Source organism: Phyllobates terribilis, unplaced genomic scaffold (genome assembly GCF_046119375.1).
Source record: "Phyllobates terribilis strain yellow unplaced genomic scaffold, ASM4611937v1 Scaffold_8__6_contigs__length_399053987, whole genome shotgun sequence".
In the NCBI taxonomy this organism is placed as follows: Eukaryota; Metazoa; Chordata; class Amphibia; order Anura; family Dendrobatidae; genus Phyllobates; species Phyllobates terribilis.
In genome coordinates, this window is record NW_027362768.1 from 312,040,115 (window position 1) to 312,062,778 (window position 22,664).

Sequence of the window (22,664 nt, forward strand, 5' to 3'; positions counted from 1 at the left end):
AGGCGCCCCGGAGCACTCGCGCATACATGTTAGTACCCGGAAGTTTTTTAGATCGCTGCCGGGCAGCGCCGCAATCACACCTGCTGCAACCAGGGGGGTCCAGCGCAGCAGGCCTTGGTGGGCCCGGTCCTCTTCGTCTGGACCCCCCTGCACACCCTAAAGGCTTCTGGCCCCAGCGGTGGCGCTTCAGGGCACCGCACCAGCCGAGGAAGGGAACCCTTGCTGCCTGGATCGGAATGGCCGGGCCTGGCTTCCCACGACATTCATCTTCTGGCACCCCGCAGGTATGCCTCCTTTAGGAACTGTAGGATCCCGTGAAGGACCGGAAACCAACTGATGCGGGAGAGAGGTACCGCCCTTTTATCTGTAGGTTTCCTGTCCTTGAAGGGCGGATCCCCTCTCTCCGTGGTGCCATCTTGGGGGAAGGAGAAAACGGACATTGCTGTGCTGTGAGTATTTGGAGAGTTTTTTACGTCAGTATTAAGGCACATCCTGGATTGGGTGAAAAATACAGAAGTGGTGACGTGTTTCTATTATACTTTTCCTCTGATAGTTCCACTCCTGGTTTTGGCTTACAAATACTGAGGTAAAATACTGACCAAATACTGAGAGTGTGAACGTGGCCTTACGTCACTTCTTTTAACTACTTCACGGTTTGGAAACCTTGAAGTGATTAAAAGAAGCAACCTGTTAATTCTTGAAAGTACAGAGCAAAGACGCCAGCGGCGGAGCCACCACAAAAATGGCTAAAGTGACGCCGATGATGACATTTCAGGAAAACCACTGCTGACGTTTTCAGGAAGAGTTTTCGGCTTATTAGGCCACGGTCACATGTTCAGTATTTGGTGAGTTTTTTACCTCAATATTTGTCAGCAAAAGCCAGGAGTGGAACAAAAGTACAATAGAAACACGTCACCACTTCTGTATTTTACACCCACTCCTGGTTTTGGCTTACAAATACTGAAGTAAAACATTCACCAAATACTGAACGTGTGAACGTGGCCTAAAACTCAGCAGTTCTGCTAACGTCTTAAAGGCGCAGTGTGCACAGTTTTTCACTCCCATCGGTTTGCCTTGCGTACAAATAACACAATCAGCTGTACTCGCCTTTCTCAGCCCTGCCGCCGCTCCTGGTGACGGTTTACAAGCTGCAGCGGTAACATTATGACTACCACAGATGTGACTGCTGAGCTCAGCAGTGATGCCAATGTAGATGGTATGAGAACCGCTGCGTCCAGTGATTGGCTGCAGCAGTCATCACAATACCGCTGCACCCTGTAAACAGTAACCAAGAGCAAAGGAGAAGAGCCAGAGCTGGGAAAGGCGAGTACAGCTGACTGTAATACTTGTACATAAGGGAAAATGAGGAAAAACTATGAAGATAGAAAACCCATTTAAAGCATTCGTCCTACTGACCAGAACAATGTCAATCACTAGTGTTTAGAGGATATTCACTATCCTTACACTACAAAACTACATAATGAACTAACTACATAATTCTTTGGATCATCTCAGTTTATGCAAATTTGATGATGATGCCAGAATAATAATAAATAAAATAATCAGACACTTTATTGAGCAAAGTTTTTAATATAGAAAAATAAAACATCAGCCACCGGCTATAATAGGTGCAGTTCATATACAGTAGGCACGTGATAATATTGTGTACAACATCTTGTTTTACAGATTGGTATGAAATTCCACAACAAAATAAAAATAAAAAAAAACACTACAAGAACTGAACAGTGATTTCAGCTCCAGAGCACTGTGCACAGTGAGATAAGCCACTTTAGCGAGCTGTATTAGAATAGAACCAGGTATCAATGGGATCACGTTGCAAATGAGTGCAGTGGTTATTTAGCTGAATTCACACATCCATATAGGAGGCTGTCGAGGTCAATAGAGCTTGTACATGAGAGAGGTGTTCATCGAACAGTTTTCACTCTCCCCTATCCTTACACGAGACTGCATGTGTTTTTAATGGGGAGAAAAGAGAAAGCCGCTGCCAGAATCTTTTGGCAGCAGCTTATCTCCCCTGAACACAAAAACATTGGACACTGAAATTCCAACTGGCCGGTACCATCTACCGGGAGGCCCCCCATGCACATCAGCTGGTTGCGCCAAAATTGTCAGGTTCTGACCAATTTTTTGTATTGTGCATGGAACCTTACAAATCAGTGGCATGGGGACAGCATGTGTTTAGCAAGGAGCTTGAAAGAGGTCCTCCTTTATATGTAAAAAAAATGCCTCTGTAATTCATTGCATTCTTTAAAAATGTTTTTAGCGTTTTGTTACTAAACCGAAAACAAAACAAAAAGAGTATTTTTCACATAAAAAAAAAACAAGCCACTAACGTTACCAAAAAGGACATGTATTAAAACGTATTGTGTGTTGTAGTGCATTATAGCCTTTAAGGTACTATCTGTACAAAAAAAATGTGAAGCTTATTTTTTTTGTGATTTTTCTGCCTTTTTGGCAGGTTTTTGCATCGATCTGTAGGCCTGTTTTTTTAATGTGTTTTCTTCTTGCATTCACCATGCAGGCCAAAAAAAAGCTGTATAAAAATTCTATTACAGAAGACTTCAGATGTCTTTGTTCCATTATATATATGGGTTATCTTTCAGGCCAAGAAGAAAATTCCTCCTGCCAAAAAAAGAAACTCCTGCGTGATGGGATCTAATGACTTTTCTTGGTGCTCAATATATCTCGCTCATGGAAGCGTAATACGGCAGTGTGAATAAAACCCAAGGTACCTTCCTATATACAATATGAAAGGTGATGTGCACAGTGATCTGTAGCTGCAATCATTGGGATTTCAGAGAGAAGACCATACAGTTCACCTGAGTACACAGGTAAGAGCACATGGTCCAGCACCAAAGCCTCGCCGAAACCACATCCACCGATGGTGGCCACAGGAGATGAATACTGTCAAAATAACCGCTCGGTAATCTAGGAGCACACGCAGGTCACCTGAGAGATCAGAGCTGTCAATGCTTGGGTCTAATGTCCATCTATAATGTGATACTATTCAATTTTCTTGGGCAAAAAAGACAAATAGACTGGCCGGAGCGCATTATCCCAAGACGACATATTAGATGTTGGGCGACTCTCGAATGTTTGCACAGAAGTCAGATGTAATGAATACAACCCCAATTAAAAAAACTATTATTTTCTGGTCGGTCTTAAAATCTGTAACTGAGATGGACTAATGGAAGTGTAATGGTTCCTCCATAAGGGACATATCAGCTGCAGATTTTCTGAGGTTAACATTCCCTAAAAGGTACATTAACATTTAGAAAAAAAAATTCCGCTGTAGATTTTGCCAGGTTCGCGTCAAAATCCGCATGTCGAAATGCTGTTGACTTTAAAAAGGGGTTATCCAGGATTATTTAGTTTTTAGGCCCATAGTAAAAAAAAAAAAATTAACAGACAGGTCATTTCTAAACAGAGGCAACTACCTGCTTGTTTTACACAGCGCAGGCTCAGAACGGTCACGGACTGCTCCTGCTGGTAATTCAGCTGCTCCACGTCAACAGAGCAGCTCTTCCTCTTCACGGCTGTTCTGTCAATGGGGTGTGACTGCTGATTGACAGCTGACTCTCTGTAGTTAGGCAGCAGGGAGCAGTCTGTCAATTAACAAGATGTCTGCAGTAACGACCCGTCGACAGAAGATTGGAAAAAAAGCCGCTTCTTTGTCAATGTGAGGTCAATGAAAGCTGCTGAATCGCCTGTGACCGCTTTGTTCTGGCAAAGATCGGCGCCGGCACAACAAGCAAGTACGGCCTGTTAATAGTAAAGCCCATGGTAAAAAAAAAAATTTTAAATAGTCCTGGATAACCCCATTAAATTCACAGTATACAGTGGGGGAAATAAGTATTTGATCCCTTGCTGTTTTTGTAAGTTTGCCCACTGACAAAGACATGAACAGTCTATAATTTTAAGGGTAGGTTAATTTTAACATTGAGAGATAGAATATCCCCCCAAAAAATCAAGAAAATCACATTGTGTAATTAGATAATTCTTTTTTGCATTTTGCAGTGAGAAATAAGTATTTGATCCCCTACAAACCATTATGAGTTCTGGCTCCTACAGACCAGTTAGACGCTCCTAATCAACTCGTTACCTGCATTAAAGACAGCGGTCTTATATAGTCACCTGTATAAAAGACTCCTGTCCACAGACTCAATTAATCAGTCAGACTCTCACCATTACAACATTGGCAAGACCAAAGAGCTTTCTAAGGATGTGAGGGACAAGATCATAGACCTGCACAAAGCTGGAATGGGCTACAAAACCCTAAGTAAGACGCTTGGTGAGAAGGAGACAACTGTTGATGCAATAGTAAGAAAATGGAAGAAATAAAAAACAACTGTCAATCGACATCGATCTGGGGCACCATGCAAAATCTCACCTCGTGGGGTATACCTTGTTCATGAGGAAGATGAGAGATCTGCCTAAAACTACACATGGGGGAACTTGTTAATGATCTCAAGGCAGCTGGGACCACAGTCCCTAAGAAAAATATTGGTAACACATTATGCCTTAAAGGTTTAAAATCCTGCAGTGCCTGCAAGGTCCCCCTGCTCAAGAAGGCACATGTGCAGGCCCGTCTGAAGTTTACCAATGAACACCTGGATGATTCTTATTGGGTGAGTTATTGGGAGAAGGTGCTGTGGTCAGAGGAGACAAAAATTGAGCTCTTTGCCATTAACTCAACTCGCCGTGTTTAAGGAAGAAGAAGGATAAGTACAACCCTAAGAACATCACCCCAACCGTGAAGCATGGTGGGGGAAACATTATACTTTGGGGGTGCTTTTCTACAAAGGGGACATGACGACTGCACCGTACTGAAGGGAAGATGGATGGGGTCATGTATAGCGAGATTTTGGCCAACAACCTCCTTCCCTCAGTAAGAGCATTGAAGATGGGTCGTGGCTGGGTCTTCCAGCAAGTCAATGACCCAAAACATACAGCCAAGGCAACAAAGGAGTGGCTCAAAAAGAAGCACAGTGAGGTCATGGAGTGGCCTAGCCAGTCTCCAGACCTTAATCAACCAACCAAACCAACTTATGGAGGGAGTTGAAGCTCTGAGTTGCCAAGTGACAGCCTCAAAATCTTAATGATTTAGAGATGATCTGCAAGGAGAGATCAAATACTTATTTCTCACTGCAAAACGCAAAAAAAAATTATCTACCGTATTTTTTGGACTATAAGAAGCACTTTTTTCCTCCTAAATTTTGGAGGAAAGTGGGGGGATGAGTCCTATAGTCCTAATACTATATACTGTATGGCTGTGTGGTGGTGGGTGTGGGGCAGCGGCAGATTAGCGTGGAACAGGAGGCAGCAGCCGCCTGCTGCAGCCTACACTGTGCCCACTACTAAAAAAAAATAATATTCCCTGATCCCCAAGCCCATGGGCTTGGAGAGAAATGAAAATTCATTTTCCTTAATAGCCGGCACACTGTACCGCACCACGGCTCCTGCTGCCGCTCTGCGTTCTGTGTGCCCGCTATTAAAACTCATGAATATTCCCTAGAACCCACTCCCATGGGTTGTAGGGAATATTCATGGTCTTTAATAGCGGGCACACAGACCGCCGGCCGCAGCAGGAGCCGCAATGCGGTACAGCGTACAGAGTTCCAGCATGGGGAGCAGTGACTATTCCGGCACAGCATCAAACACTGTGTGAGGGCGCATGGCAGGGACTCTATGGGCGGCTCACACAGTGAGTGTTGGCAGCAGAGCGGGACAGCGAAGGAGGAGAGAGTATTGTTTATTTTTTTTGTGGGCAGCGTGATGGGAGCTCAAGGTGTGCCATGCATACCAGAATGGGGGATCAAGGGGTGGCATGCATACCAGGATGGGGGATCAAGGGGTGGCATGCATACCAGGATGGGGGATCAAGGGGTGGCATGCATACCAGGATGGGGGATCAAGGGGTACCATGCATACCAGGATAGGGGGATCAAGGGGTGCCATGCATACCAGGATAGGGGGATCAATGGGTGCCATGCATACCAGGATAGGGGGATCAAGGGGTGCCATGCATACCAGGACGGGGGATCAAAGGGTACCATGCATACCAGGATGGGGGATGAGGGGTACCATGCATACCAGGATGGGGATGAGGGCCACGTATACCAGCAAGGAGGGGCCATACATACCAGGATAGAGGATATTAACAGAATTGGGGGACATTACCCCAATACCAGTGTCAGCAGCAGACCCCCTCCCCCATAACAGGGCATCATGACCACATTTTTTGCTTACATTATTTTTCCTATTTTCCTTCTCTAAAAGCTAGGTGCGTCTTATGGTCCGGTGCATCTTACAGTCTGAAAAATACAGCAATTTATACAATGTGATTTTCTTGATTTTTTGGGGGGATATTCTATCTCTCAATGTTAAAATTAACCTACTCATAAAATTATAGACTGTTCATGTCTTTGTCAGTAGGAAAACTTACGAAAACAGCAAGGGATCAAATACTTATTTCCCCCACTGTAGGTCAATTTTCAATGTGGATTTTTTCTCTAATGTGTAGATGAGATTTGTTTTAATATCATCCACTTTGCTTTTACTGTAATACGCTGCTGATTTTTCACCCGCAAATCCGGACAAAAAAAAAAAAAAGATATCCCGAAAGTATTCATCACATGTGCACATGTATCAAATTTGTTGCAGACATTTCTACGACTGTCCCATTCTTCTGAATGAAACCTATGTGCTTTCTACAGAAGGTGCCTCCTTCTTCTGGATCATGACTATAAGCCCTTCCTACTTCTGTCGGAAGAATTTAAGGTAGCACTCAAGCGATGTTTTTGCAATACCTACCCCCCTGTTAATTATAGTTATTGTGTGCATTAAAACACTTACCAATCGCCGTCCTCTCCCGTTTCCAGCGCAGTTCCTGTCCTCTTCCGCACCACATGATCGCAGTTCTCACTTGCCGGCTGTCTTTGGAAGTTGCTTTCTCAATGGAAATCTATAAATCCTCAATGTGAGTCTCATAGGTTTACCTTGAGAAAGTGATTCCAGCCACATAGAAGATATTGTCTGAGCTTGCTGGGTAGAACTGCAGTTAAGTGGAACAGAAAGTACTAGAACAGTGCTGGGAAGAGAAGAAGGCAATGATCTGTGTAATAGATGTAGGACCCAACTCTCTGACCTGCATCTATCTCCAAAAATGCCCCCCCCCCCCCAATCCAACCGGTGTGCTTGCACATCATAGTAGATAAACTGCTTATGTGATTTAGCCCCAAAATAGTTTAAAATAATCAAAAAGAAACCGTAACCCCCAACAAGAGAAAAAAGCAAATAAAGATTAAAATATTTATAACATAAAACACATGCAACAGTCAGACATGAAAATGTCAGAATACTATGGTCAAGTGATAACCGTTTCATAAGTCATAACAATGGGAAAACACTTTTTTAAACTAAAGAAAAAAAACCTGTTAATGAGAAGACAAAGGAGCTTCTGAATACTTAGAAATGCAGGCAACTGAGTTTGACCCATCTTGAGCACGTTGGCGTTTTCTTCAGTAACTGTTCATGTACACATAGAAGATAACCGTTTGTATTCGCCTTTGGTCCACAATAAATCTTTGGACGGCAATATTTTTGGAAAACTCCATACAAAATGCTTCTCTTCCATAATATACTTGCCGCCTTTCCTTTACATGATGGAAGACGACCCATGAACACCATGGACAGAGAAGAATCCTAATCTTTGGTAAATGTAAGCGTCGTGCACGGCAGATTGCTTCAAGTACATGGTCACTTAGTGGTTGAGGTCTTCAGTGACTCAGCGCCGTGTCCTCCAGAAAAGATATTAAGATGTTTCTGATGTGTCGCCCAAATCCAATAGCAGAAAAGCCAAATACTTTCTTGGCCGAGTCGGGTGACTTCACCTCTAGAAGGAAAAACATACATCAAAAGGATTGGTCCATGTCGAGAATTAAAAATACACCGAAAAGAAACTAAGTGATATTTGAAAGCTTGTACCTTTTTCTTACAGTAATCTGAAGTGTAGATTTATTAGAAGGTACATTAAAAAATCATCATCATCTTTCTGTCCTGGTCCCCCACAAGTTAAAACTACTTTTGGGACACACCCCAGTCTAATATGTCCAGGAGCTGTCCCTAGTCTCGTGTCATAACAGGAGAGATTTTTTTTTCCAGTTTGAGTCCTCAATGTTTTCAATGGGTTTCAGGTTGTGGCTGAAGATCGAGTACAGTTCTGGTACCTGAACCAAACTTTGGACTAAAGTTTAGGTCGGATACCAGAACCCGAACTTCCACCGGTCTGCGCATCCCCACCTATAATCCATTTTGGCATCTCAGCTTCCATAGACAGATTACACTTGACAACAGGCAGGGAGCATGAGATTAGACAGAACAGAGACTAATAGTGGCCAATACAATGAATGTGCATAGTTCCATGTAGAAAATCACTCATGGGCACTTATACACTGACTACCATCGGCCACTGTGTGGTCTAATTCGGTCCTGACCAAAAATTGGAGCATCCGAACCCGGCCACAGACTGGAAGAAAAGCAGAGTGCAGCACTCCAATATTTCCATCTGTCCCGTAGACAATGAATGAAGCAAAGGTTGAGCACACCTCATTCATGGTGGAGCTCTGAAGAGCATCGTTCTTGGAAGCCAGAGCCCTGATCTCGGTCCCAGCGGCCAAACCCCCGGCGATCAGTAATACACCCTTGTCCTATGGATAGGGGTTATTTTTTAAATTAATTATTTAAATACCCCTTTATGCAAAAAAAATTGTACATGTTGCATAACCTCACAGCTGGGCTTTCTTAGATTTTTACCTGCGTTATTGTAATACATTATTAATGCCAGTCCTGCTGCAACGCTGAAGCAAGCCAGGAAAAAGACGGGTCCTGCGAATGGAAAACAGGTGTCAGAAAACATCACACTAGCGAGATACACGTATGATGGGTGGGGGGCATCTTCTAGGACCCCCATCATTACCGACAATGAGATTGGACTTGAATGAATCAAATAATGTGGGATCAGTGTTTGATGTTTCTACGCCAAATGCTCCTGGGGCTATGATCATATGCTGCAGTGCATGCCGCAGGGACAATGCAAGTACTCCCTGGAGACAGGGTGTATGTACAAGCACCACAGAGCGAGAACCTCGGATCTAGATATCCTGCACCACATTCACGTTCTTCACCTATACCGGGCACCTACTTTACCTGCTAGTTACTTACCACGGTCATTGAGGATAATTTTCTCCAGGTCAGGGCTGATTTCTAGGGGATCTGAGGTATCTGTTGTAACAAAAAGAATACCTAAATATGAGGAAAACGTATAATTTTGCAACAACTTTTCTTATAACTTTGTCCTGTGCCATTCCTCCTAGAAATATCTGAATTAAATTAGCAACTGGGCGTTACCATTCTCCTTGTCAAAAGGGCGTGTCTCTACACAATCTGACATGGACAGCTGTGATTGGACAGTGTCGGTGTCACACTGTCCAATCGGCTTTACACGTCGGTCGATCAAATCTGCGTGCGAGTGCAAACTGCATATCGGGGTCTGAAAATGAATGAAGGAATGAAGATTGCAGACTGAAACTTAGTGCAATTTTATTAACTAAAAGTAACCACTAACATGTGTAAATCATTTTTTTCTCTAGGTAAAAGGTGTTCATAGCTTTTAAAGGGGTATTCTAGCAGCGACTAGTGGAACTGGAATACCCCTTAAAGGGAACCTGTCACCAGGTTTTTCCCGATATAACCTACGGCAGCCACAGTTCAGCCCCATGTGACAGTATTCTATAATGCTGTTCATATGACTCCAATTCACCCTGCAAGGCAAAAAAAAGAGCTTTTATTATACTCGCCTATGGGACGGTCTGGTCCGATGGGCATCGCTGGTCTTGGTCCGGTGCCGTCCTCCTTCTGTGCTTCGTGTGGATGACGCATCCTACGTCATCCAAACAGTGTCCGGCATCGCGCTCCGGCGCATCTCTCCCGGCCCTGTCGAGGGCAGAGCAAAGTACTGCAGTGCGCATTCGCCGTCACTGTTTTGACCTTTCCCGATGCATCTGCACTGCAGTACTTTGCTCTGCCCTCGGCAAGGCAGAGTGAAGTGCACTTGCACAGAAGCTTGAAAGGAAGACTGTGTGGATGACGTAGGATGCGTCATCCACATGAAGCACAGAAGGAGGCACTGGACCAAGACCAGTGACACCCATTGGACCGAACGACAGGTGAGTATAAAAGGTATTTTTTTTGTCTTGCAGGATGAATTGGAGTCATATGTGAGGCATTATAGAATATTGTCATATGGGGCTGAAAGGTGGTGGCCATAGGTTATATCGGCAAAAACTGGTGACAGGTGCCCTTTAAAACTTGTTGTCCAAAACTTGGTAACCCCTTCTTAAATGCTGTAATTCCCCATGTGAGACAGATAAAACCCCCAAAAAATTAACACTCACCTTTTGCACTGGCGGCGTTCTTAGTGCTTGCGCGACAGTTATGAGTGCAGCAGCCTATCGGTGGCCCCTGATGGGCTGCAGTGCTCACACTTCCCTGAGACGGAACTAGGACATCCAAGGGAAGTGTTAAAGCTGCAGCCCATCAACGGGCGCTGATTGTTATGCTACGTGAGCGCTGCAGCCTATGGCAGTGAGCACCAGGAGACACACCAACGACATTGCAATTAAGAAAGTGTGACGATTTAGTCCATTTGGTTTCCTTAAGAGCATTGCAATTACTAACAACTGACACGGTCACGATGGCTTCCTGGGCAGTGGTGTTGGAGCTGCTCGCTGTCACTTACTCAGGTTGCTTCTGCTGGGCAGGGTGGCGTACACCGCGTCTGCGTTGTTTTGGAGAGCCCTGTAGAACTCCTGACATTCTCGTTCACCCTTTCTTTGTATATGCGTCAGTAGATCAGACAGACGGGTGCGCAGAGAGGTTTTCAGATTCCTAAACTGTAGAGAACCAGGTTTAAAGTCGGTCTGAATGTTAACCTGCTGACCTCCCATCTGACTCCTGTCTCCAGTATGATGACCAGAGCAACGGCAAGTTCTCCTTACACTGGTAACACAAGGTTTACGTTACCTTTTCAGCTTCTTTATTGGAAAGAACTTGAGGATAGACACGATTCAGCTGCAGAATGATTTTGTCTACAACCCTTTCAGTCAAATTCTTGTTACTTTTGAGGTGCGCTATGTCCTGCAGGAGCCGCTCGGAGAAAGTGTGATCTGAAAACAATATAAACACAATGGCAGAAGAGTAAGAGCAAGTCGGAATAATCTTGTAACACTGAATCATCTCAAGAACAGTCAAAGTGACGTGATAAAAAGTAGATTTGGTTGTTTAAATGCTACTCATCCATATAGGCCCATTGAGGCTGGGGTGACATATACTGCCCGGTACACATGCAGCATGCATCTAAGGTGTGTCTAGTAGAGTTGCTGTATCCGCAATATTATTGTGACTTTCTGCTGCACTATTAGAAATAATGGTGCTGCGGTACTGGGCCACTTCATGTGAATGCAGTCTTAAAAGGAGTTGTCCACTACTCTAAATCTCTAGATTCCCTGCAGTAAAATAAAACTTTTACTCCAATGCCAGTGCCGTTGGAGCGGTGTCGGCACTGGCTCTCCCAGGACTTGTGTGACATTGTTATGTCATGCGATCCTGCATCCAATTAGCTCTGGCTTTACTCTTCTCTCCTTCAGAAAAATCAAGATATCCAGAGAGAGTGAGAGAGTAGCTGCAGAGCTCAATTCCCCCCCAATTACATTCACAGGAGAAGAAAGTGAAGCCAGTGCTGATTGGCCGCAGATACTGCATTACATAATAATGTCATGCAATCCCAAGGAGAGCCAGAGCCAAGACCACTGGAACGGCACCGGCAGGGAGTATAAAAGTGTTATTATTTTATTGGGGGGGGGGGGGCATAGGGATTTAGAAGGGATTGTCCAAGTAGTGGACAACCTCTTTGAGCAAAAACATTTGTCCAAAAAGTGTACAACTCTTAACCCACAATGAACTGCAAATAAAAAAAAATAAGGTGAACAGTCCCAGGAACAGCAGAGATGTAATGTGTGTAAAATTGCTTGTTTCAATATTTTTTTTCCATAATTGACTGTGCTTCATTCAGTCTTAATCACTCTTTCAATCTTCCCATAGGAAAACCCACGTTTTCCTATATTTTCACAATCAAAATCCTTTTACGACACCCAGGAGACTCCCAGGAATCAATTAGCCGATGCCACATGCACTCAGGCAAGACAATTACATTTGACAGCGATTGTGCTACAAATGTGTATTAAATACGGCAATTACCGATTCCTTTGTGGGGACTTATAAGATCTAGCCCAGCGACATCTCTTCATGGTATACTCAAGCACTTCTGGACTATCGACGGATTGCAAAAGCTGTAAGAACACAGTTTTTCTAATCAAATGTATCCCTGCCATCCATCAACCTGTACAGATGGGACAATTGTAGATATTGGTGCATTCACATGGCCAGCACCCTTAGGGTATGTGCACACAACGTCTTTTAGATGCCATCGTACCTGCTGAGTTTTTGCTGCAAGACATGCTTCAGGAAACCGAAGGCAGCATTTTTCTTTAAATGTCTTTTTCGGCGCCTTTGCCACCAGTGCTTTTCTTAATAAATATATTTATTAATAGTGAGGCTCCAAAGCAGAATTCGCCTGAAGAATGAATCACTCACTTCTTCAAGAAGAAAGAACATGTGCACAGCAAGTCATTTTTCCATTGATGTGCATTATTTTTGGTATTTTTTAGCGCTTTTTCAGGAGGTTCCAGGAGGAATCCACCTGAAGAAGACATTGTGTGCACATACCCTTAAGGGGGTTTTCCACTATGGCACAGATGATCTATCCATAGGATAAGTCATCAATATCAGATCCATTGAGGTCTGACACCCGGCACTACCACCAACCAGCTTAATCACCTCCAGAAGGCAGATGTGTACAATGTACGGGGCGAAACATCACAGATCCATACCTTCTTTTGTGAGCTCATCTACTCAAGAGTCAACTCATGTTAGTTTGACACAACTTGCCTAAATGTGCCCAATAACCTTACATACATGGGGGCAAAACACTTGTTCACAAACAGATGAACAACCATGTGTTCTTCATGGGGACAAAGGAGCAAGTTGCTGCCATACATCTCTAGCAGCCACTTATCTGCCTGGAGAATGAAAGGTTAGAGCATTTACGGTAAAGAAGTTATCTGGTATTTCTATATTGATCGCCTATACTTAGACTAGGTCATGAAATGCCAGGTCAGTGAGAGGTGCAACACCCCGCACCCCCACCAATCAGCAAGCATATGTTCAATGGTTTCCCTGCACAGCTATGTCAACTGTACAGTGGTCGTGCCCGTGTACTTGCCCCTTACATCTGCCCCCTTTTGGAATGAATGTGTAAATTGGCAGCAAGTGATGACTACGGATGATAAATCGGGAGCTTGATGAATGAAATGCAGATCAGCCAACATTATATTTGCACTGTGATATTACTTTTTGCATTATTTCTACGCTGTGACATCACTATGTGCATCATCCCTTTACCGTAGGCTTGAATATGTGCATGATTTGTGTGCCCTGACTTTGTGCATTAAGCTTGCATTGTTACATTGATATTTAGGCTATGTGCCCACGTTGCGGACCTGAAGCATATTTTTTACGCTTCTCCCTGGCGGGAAAATCGCATGCGGATATTACATGCGGTTTTCCCGCCAGGTAGAAGCGTTTGTGAGGCGTCTTTGCATGCATTTCCGCATGCGGGTTATCAAGCACTTCTCCAAGCATCACTTGGAAAAGTGCTTGACAACTTGTTCAGAATGGTAAAAAATAAAAAAATAAACTTTATACTCACCTTCTGATGCATTCTCTGCCCCGTCCGGAGGCTTGAGCGGCTCACGCTGTTGTGTGCAGGACCTGCGGTGACGTCATTGAGTCATGTGGTGGGTCACATGACTCAATGACGTGGCAGGTCCTTCAGACAACAGCGCGACGGAGGGAAAACATCAGAAGATAAGTATAAACTTTATTTTATTCTTTTTTTTACAGGTTCTTTGGTACCCAGGTCTGGATGAGAGTCTCCTCTCATCCAGACTTGGGTACCATCCGCACATTAATTCCGCTGCGCTTCCGCAAAATTAATGAACATGCTGCGGATTTTTGACCGTAGCATATACGCTGCGGAAAAATCCGCAGCATGGGCATTGACATTGCGGAATGCCATTGGGGACCATGGGGTGCGGATATACATGCGTTTTTCAAGCGTTTACGCTGCGGAAATTCCGCAGCATATACGCTTGAAAAATGCTACGTGGGCACACAGCCTTACATACTGTGACATCACTGTGTGCATTTAATCAGTGCATTAAAAAAATACAGTCTTGTTGTGCTCAGAATTGACTTGCTTCATCCCAAAATTTGCTATGGTGAGTGGTGACCCATAATTGCTCGTCTAGAGCCTCTCACCTGGCCAAATCAGTTCTCATACTTTGCACTGACGAGGGGCAATACCACAAAACACCGCGTCTGCAAATTGAGATTCTGATTTGGCTTTTATCCAAAGTCATATTGCAAGACTCGATAAAGGGTCGATAGTGACTTTTAGGATTGCTATTTCCAATAGGTGGCGCTATAGAGTTCTAGTCCTCTTCCTCTCTGACGAGGCAATTTGCATATTATTGTTCCACTCCTGGCTCTCTCAGCAGAATACTGACTGACGTTTATTGCTGCAGTTTATGGGGTGCTAGAGACAGACTGACGTCCCGGTGAGTTCGGAGAGCCCGGTGCCTTAGCCCATGAGTGCCACCCTCCCCGCTTCCTCAGGGCCCCCGGCACTTGCCATAGTAATTTACCTCTCCCCATTCCCCAGCTGCTCTGGTGTCTTCCGCATCTCCTGACTCTGTGACGTGTCAAGGCAGAGTGTGGGAAGACGCTGAGGAGTCCTGACCTGCCGCCAGCGAGGAGAGGCGAGTATTTGTTTTTCTTTTATATATACAGTTGAAACCAGAAGTTTACATACACTATATAAAAAGACATCTGCATGTTTTTCTTAATATCTGACATGAAAACAGAATAAACCTTTCCCGTTTTAGGTCAATTGGGATTACCATAATTTTTAGTATTTGCCAAATGCCAGAATAATGAGAGAGAGAGAATGTTTTAATGCATTTTTATTACTTACTGCAAGGTCAAAAGTTTACACACACTAAGATTACTATACCTTTAAACAACTCTGGACTGCCCATATGAGGATGTCATGCGTTTGGAAGCTTCCTTTTTTGGCAACATCTGAGTTAGAGACACACCTGTGGATGTATTTCAATGCCCACCTGAAACACACTGCTTCTTTGTGTAGCATCATGGGAAAGTCTAAAGAAATCAGGCAACATATCAGGAAGAGAATTGTGGACTTGCACAAGTCTGGCTCATCCTTGGGTACAATTTCAAGATACCTGAAGGTGTCTCATTCATTTGTACAAACAATTATACGCAAGTACAAACAAGATGGGAATGTCCAGCCATCATACCGCTCAGGAAGGAGATGGGTTCTGTGTCCGAGAGATGAACGTGCTTTTGTCCGACATGTGCATATCAACCCAAGGACAAAAGCAAAAGACCTTGTGAAGATGATGGCGGAAGCTGGTAAGATTGTGTCAATAACCATAGTGAAATGAGTACTGTATCAACATGGGCTGAAAGGCCACTCTGCCAGGAAGAAGCCATTATTCCAAAATAAAACACAAAAAAGCCAGATTAATGTTTGCAAATGCACACAGGAACAAAGACCTTAATCTTTGGAGACATGTCCTGTGGTCTGATGAAACTAAAATTGAACTTTTTGGGCATAATGAGCATCGTTACGTTTGGAGGAAAAAAGGAGAAGCTTGGAAGCCTAAGAACACCATCCCAACTGTGAAATATGGGGTAGTAGCATCATGTTGTGGGGTTGTTTTGCTGCAGGAGGGACTCGTGCCCTTCACAAAATAGATGGCATCTTAAGAAAAGAAGATTATGTGGCAATATTGAAGCAACATCTCAAGACATCAGCCGGGAATTTAAAGCTTGGGGCAGAAATGGGTCTTCCAAATGGACAATGACCCGAAGCATACTGCCAAAATGGTAACAAAGTGGCTTAAGGATAACAAAGTAAATGTTTTGGAGTGGCCATCACAAAGCCCTGATCTCAATCCTATTGAAAATTTATGGGCAAAGCTGAAAAGGCAGGTGCGAGCAAGGAGACCTACAAACCTGGATCAGTTACACCAGTTTTGTCAGGAGGAATGGGCCCAAATTAAGACCAACTATTTTGAGAAGCTTGTGGAAGGATATCCCAAACGTTTGACGCAAGACATTCAGTTTAAGGACAATGGCACCAAATACTAATGAAATGTATGTAAACTTTTGGCTTTACAGTAAGTAATAATAATTCCTTAAACATTCTCTCTCACCCATTATTCTAGCATTTGGCAAATATTAAAAAGGATTGTAATCTTAATTGACCTAAAATGGGAAAGGTTTATTCTGATTTCATGTCAGATATTGAGAAAAACATGCATATGTGTCATATATATATATATATATATATATATATATATATATATATATATATATATATATATATATATATATATATATATATATATATATATATATATATATATATATATATATATATGGCCCATTATTCTGTACGGAGCAGTACATGGAGCCCATTATTCTGTACGGAGCAGTACATGGAGCCCATTATTCTGTATGGAGCATTATATCGGGTTCCAAGGCTGTATTAAGCCAACTGTCCACCATCACCTGGGATTGTAAATTTACTTGCTCAGTTGCCATGTTGTATCGCTATACACTAGCTTACCAGATGATGTTGCATTGTTGGCTGTTGAGTATCATCTTAGTCCTTTTAGTAACTACACACCAGATTGATGTAATTACATCAAACAGGTGGTTGCATTCCTAATGTTCCATAATTGTTTCACCTATTGTAATGAATATTACTTACAATGTAAGGGCGTATCTATGGGGGCTAAGTTTTCCCCCTCATTAGCTAACTTAGTTATGTCTTATTGGGAACAAAAATTTTTATAATCTGTTGACAATCCGTTTTCAAATAGTATTCAATGGTATGCCAGATTCATAGACGATCAACTTTTCATATGGAAAGGAAACAAATCGGATATTCCATCATTTGTAGAATATCTAAACAGTAATGCATTGAATTTGGGGTTAACCTTTTCTTTTCATTCAAGGTGTATCTCTTTTTTGGATTTACAATTGGAGGGGACTGAGAATGGAATTTCAACATCCACATATTTCAAACCCATGTCAGGTAACACAATTCTCCATGCCAGGAGTGGACATCCGTTACACACTATTAAGGCCATACCAGTAGGAGAAATGGTCAGAATAAAAAGCAACTGTAGCAATTCTAATTATTTAAACAAATTGAAGCAAAGGGGCTATCCAGAGTGGATATTAAACAGAGCAAGTAAAATTGCAGAGAACAAAAGCAGATCTGATCTATTACAAGATCGGTACATTTAGGATAACAATTAGGGTAATCAACAAGTAACATTATCCCTCCAGTATAGCCCTCAATTTAACAGCATCAAAAATATAGTACTAAAATTTTACCCATGTTCTATGAGGATTCTACGTTAGCGCAAGTTCTCTCCCCAAGTATTAGGGTAGTGGCCAAAAGAACACAGAATCTGGGGAATATTCTTTCCCCCTCCTCAACAAACTCTCTCCAAAGAAGACATACATGGTTGCAGTGCCAAGGATTTTACAAGTGTGGCCAAAACAGGTACAATCTCTGTCAATATGTAAAAGTTACAAAAAAATTTTTTTAATGCGGATAAATCCCAGACATTTCATATAAATCAATTTATTAACTGCAACTGTGATCATGTGGTATATACAGTCATGGCCAAAAGTTTTGAGAATGACACCAAAATTATATTTTCACATGATCTGCTGGCCTCTGGTTTTTATTAGTGTTTGTCTGATGTTTATATCACATACAGAAATATAATTGCAATCATATTATGAGTACCAATAGGTTATATTGACAGTTAGAATGTGTAGTGCCGGCGTCCCTGCCCTCTGCTAGGCAGGGACGCTGTTCCCCTCACCGCTCTGCTCCGTGCCCGGCGTCCCTCTCCCGCTCTGCTGGCAGCGCGCGCTCCTTCCCGGCCACTGTGCTTAGGGCGCGCGCGCCCTCCCTCCCTCTTAAAGGGGCCGCGCGCGCCGTCCTAAGGAGTCCCCGGCCAATGGCCGGAGGACTTTACCATATATAAGGCACCTCCTCCAAAATGGAGGTGCCCGAGCAATGTTGTTGCACCGTTCTACTCTGCTTCAGCCCTCAGGTCCCGTTCCCAGTTACCTGCCAGATTCCTGCCAGCTTGCTGTCCTAATCCTGCCTGATTTCCTGTTACCTGCCTGCCTGCCTGAGGTCCGACGGTCTGCCTTACAACTCCGGTCAGTCTGTCTAAGGACCAACTTGCCCGCTCACCTGGGAGCGCACATCAGCTACCTGCCTGCTTGCCTGAGGTCCGACGGTCTGCCTTACAACTCCGGTCAGTCCGTCTATGGACCAGCTTCTCCGCTACCTGCCTGCTTGCCTGCCCGGAGGCTCCGCTGTCACGTGCTGTGACCACCAGCTATTCCAGACTCTTGCCCGCTCACCTGGGAGCGCTTCTCCGCTACCTGCCTGCTTGCCTGCCCGGAGGCTCCGCTGTCACGTGCTGTGACCACCAGCTATTCCAGACTCTTGCCCGCTCACCTGGGAGCGCTTCTCCGCTACCTGCCTGCTTGCCTGCCCGGAGGCTCCGCTGTCACGTGCTGTGACCACCAGCTATTCCAGACTCTTGCCCGCTCACCTGGGAGCGCTTCTCCGCTACCTGCCTGCTTGCCTGCCCGGGGGTTCCGCTGTCACGTGCTGGGACCACCAGCTATTCCAGAGACTCTTGCCCGCTCACCTGGGAGCGCTTCTCCGCTACCTGCCTGCTTGCCTACCTGGAGGCTCCGCCGTCACGTGCTGTGACCACCTGCTATTCCAGAGACTCTCGCTTGCTCACCTGGGAGCACACATCCTCCATCTGCCTTGCTAGCCTACCTGGAGGTTCAGCCATCACAGGTCGTACCTACCCTTTACCTAGAGACTGCCCCGGTCACTTGCCGTGACCTCCAGCCCGTTCTTCCAGAGACTGCCCCGGTCACTTGCCGTGACCTCCAGCCCGTTCTTCCAGAGACTGCCCTGATCACTTGCCGTGACCTCCTGCCCCTACACCCAGAGACTGTCCCGGTCACCTGCTGTGACTGCCTGCCTGGTCGCCACCCGCTCCCTTACAAGGACCGCTCCCTTGTATAGTAGCCCAGAGGTTCCGCCTCCCAGACCCGTTACAGTTTGCTCGGGCCATGGAACCCGGTGGCACCCAAGCTCTCTCGCTTTCGGACTTACGTCATGAACTGTCCCGTCAGAGGTCCCAACAGGAGTCCATCCTGAATCATCTGCGGAATGTCAACTCTTTCCTGGACACTCTGACTGCTCCACCAGCAACCATCGCTAGTGTCATGACTCGCAGCCCGGCAGCGCCGCTGCCCACCAATACCATGGCATCCTGCCCCGGACCCCGGCTTTCTACACCTCCACGCTTCGGAGGCGACCCCGCTCAAGCTAGGGGCTTCATAAACCAGTGCACCCTGCACTTTGAACTATTGTCCCACCAGTTTAACTCCGACCGAGCCAAAATTGCATTCATCATGTCCCATCTCACCGGGGAGGCCCTGGCCTGGCTAAATCCTCTATGGGAGAGAGGAGACCCCCTGGTGTCCAACTTGCCTGCTTTTCTCACGGCTTTCCGGAAAGTCTTCGACGAACCCGGACGGAAGACCTCATCCGCATCATCGTTGCTACGCCTCCGTCAGGAAAGTCTCACCGTGGGCCAATATGCCATACGGTTCCGTACCCTTGCCTCGGAGCTGGCCTGGGATAACGACGCTCTGGTTTCCGTCTTCTGGGAGGGTCTGTCCGGCCGTATTAAAGATGAACTTGCCGGTCGGGACATTCCTACCACTCTCGATGACTTAATAACTCTTGCCACCCGGATTGACCTACGGTTCCAGGAGCGTGCCAGAGAGGTCACCCGTGAGAGGAGGTTACCACGTCTAGCTCCTACTTTTCAGAAACCCATCACTCCTTCTGTCTCTAACCAGGTACACCCTCCTGAGCCTATGCAGGTCGACCAGACCAAGATGGTCAAGACCCGTCAGGACTTACGCCGTGCCGAGGGGACCTGCTTCTACTGTGGCAGTAAGGAGCACCGGATCCGTGCCTGCCCGGAGAGGTCGGGAAACGCCTGTGTCTAGGTTTGCTCAGAGAGGTCCACCTAGACAAGAATAAATCCTCTCCATCCCTGCTGTTGTCAGTTTCAATCGTCTACGGGGAGAACCGTTATTTCGAACTAGCCCAACTGGACTCTGGAGCAGCCGGGAATCTTATTTCACAGTCCCTGGTAGAGAAATACCGCATCCCCACCAAACCTCTGGCTGTACCCTTGTCTGTTGCTGCCGTGGATGGGGGGCTCTTACCACGCCCCATCCAACTCATCACCCAATCCATTACTCTGCAGGTGGGAATGCTGCATTCTGAAAGTATCTCCTTCCATGTTCTGCCTGGACTCTCTCACGCCCTCTTGCTAGGCCTACCTTGGCTCCAGAAACATGCACCCGTTCTTGACTGGCAGACCGGAGAAGTCCTTCGCTGGGGACAGGGCTGCCATAAGACCTGTCTGGTTCCCGTTCATCCCGTCCGTCCTTCTCCTACCCCAGCTAATCTACCTGGACTTCCGATTCCTTATTGGTCTTATGCTGATGTCTTTAATAAAAAGGAGGCAGAGACACTACCCCCTCATAGACCATACGACTGTCCTATCGACCTGTTACCTGGTACTTCTCCTCCCCGTGGGCGTATTTATCCATTATCCGCTGCTGAGACCCGGTCGATGTCCAAATATATTGAGGAGAATCTGGCCAGGGGATTCATCCGGAAATCTACCTCCCCGGCGGGAGCAGGCTTCTTTTTCGTCAAAAAGAAGGACGGCTCTCTCAGTCCCTGTATAGACTATAGAGGCCTTAACCAGATCACGGTGAAGAATAAGTACCCCCTTCCGCTCATTCCGGAGTTATTTGATCGTCTGAGGGGGGCTAGAATCTTCACCAAACTGGACCTCCGTGGGGCGTACAACCTGGTTCGTATCCGTCAGGGGGATGAATGGAAGACGGCATTCAACACCCGGGACGGCCACTATGAATATCTGGTAATGCCCTTTGGCCTCTGTAACGCTCCTGCCGTCTTTCAAGAGTTGGTCAATGACATCTTCCGGGACCTTCTCTACTCCTGCGTAGTGGTGTACCTGGACGACATCTTGGTCTTCTCTCCGGATCTCCAGACTCACCGGAGGGATGTTCGTCAGGTCCTGCTCAGGCTCAGGCAGAACCATCTCTACGCTAAATATGAGAAGTGCCTCTTTGAGCAGACCTCGCTTCCGTTTCTGGGCTACATTATCTCTCAGACCGGCCTACAAATGGATCCTGAGAAACTGTCTGCCATCGAGAAATGGCCCCGACCAGAGGGGTTGAAGGCTATTCAACGGTTCCTGGGCTTCGCCAACTATTACCGCCTCTTCATCCCGCACTTCTCTTCCCGGACTGCCCCAATTTCCGCGCTCACCCGTAAGGGTACTAATCCCAAAGAGTGGCCGCCCGAAGCAGAGGAGGCCTTTCTTTCCCTAAAACAGGCCTTCTCTTCCGCCCCGGTGCTGCATCGCCCGGACGGCAACAAGCAGTTCTTCCTGGAAGTTGACGCCTCCTCCTCTGGAGCCGGAGCGGTACTTACTCAAAAATCATCTTCCGGGAGAATGGTAACTTGTGGCTTCTTCTCCAAACTCTTCTCCTCTTCTGAGCGCAACTATTCCATAGGAGACCGAGAGTTATTGGCCATCAAGCTGGCGTTGGAGGAGTGGCGTTACCTACTCGAGGGGGCTCTTCATCCGGTAATAATTTACACTGACCACAAGAACTTGGCTTACCTCCAGCATGCCCAGAGACTTAACCCGCGCCAAGCCCGGTGGTCCTTGTTTTTTGCTCGCTTTGATTTTGTTCTTCATTTTCGCCCGGCTGACAAAAACGTCAAAGCAGACGCCTTGTCCCGATCCTTTCTGGTGTCCGATCTCGAGGAAGAACCTAAACATATCATCGATCCCGCCAGAGTAATGCAGGTGGCTCCCGTGAGTCTAAATCGTCTCCCTCCCGGTAAGACGTTTGTTTCAGTACCTGATCGGGAGAAGATCCTACACTGGGGCCATTCGTCTAAACTAGCTGGCCACGCCGGTCAGAAAAAGACCCTCCAGCTTATTGCCCGGCACTATTGGTGGCCTACCCTGCACAAGGACATAATAGACTTTGTTTCTGCCTGTGTGTCCTGCGCCCGCAACAAAGTCCCGAGACATCTGCCAGCCGGACGCCTCCTTCAGCTTCCTGTACCTGCTGCCCCCTGGCAGCATATAGCAATGGACTTCATAACTGATCTCCCCGTCTCTGCCGGT

General features: G+C 45.7%; 1 protein-coding gene across 3 annotated transcripts in view; it reads right to left on the reverse strand.

Annotated features, from left to right (window-relative positions):
* Positions 1–1,570: 1,570 nt before the first annotated feature.
* The window catches only part of CARD19 (caspase recruitment domain family member 19), a 38,454-nt gene continuing 17,360 nt past the window's right edge, over positions 1,571–22,664 (reverse strand). For 2 of the 3 annotated variants that reach the window (XM_073644551.1, XM_073644553.1), the window contains exons 2-6: positions 11,104–11,246; positions 10,820–10,973; positions 9,244–9,303; positions 8,836–8,907; positions 1,571–7,915 (exon numbers count right to left, since the gene is read on the reverse strand). In XM_073644551.1, coding sequence (XP_073500652.1) covers positions 7,800–7,915; positions 8,836–8,907; positions 9,244–9,303; positions 10,820–10,973; positions 11,104–11,246 — 545 coding nt within the window. In that variant the 3' untranslated portion in view covers positions 1,571–7,799. Of the gene's footprint in view, positions 7,916–8,835; positions 8,908–9,243; positions 9,304–10,819; positions 10,974–11,103; positions 11,247–14,903; positions 14,969–22,664 lie in introns of those variants that run through there. The other variant, XM_073644552.1, reaches the window with a different exon arrangement.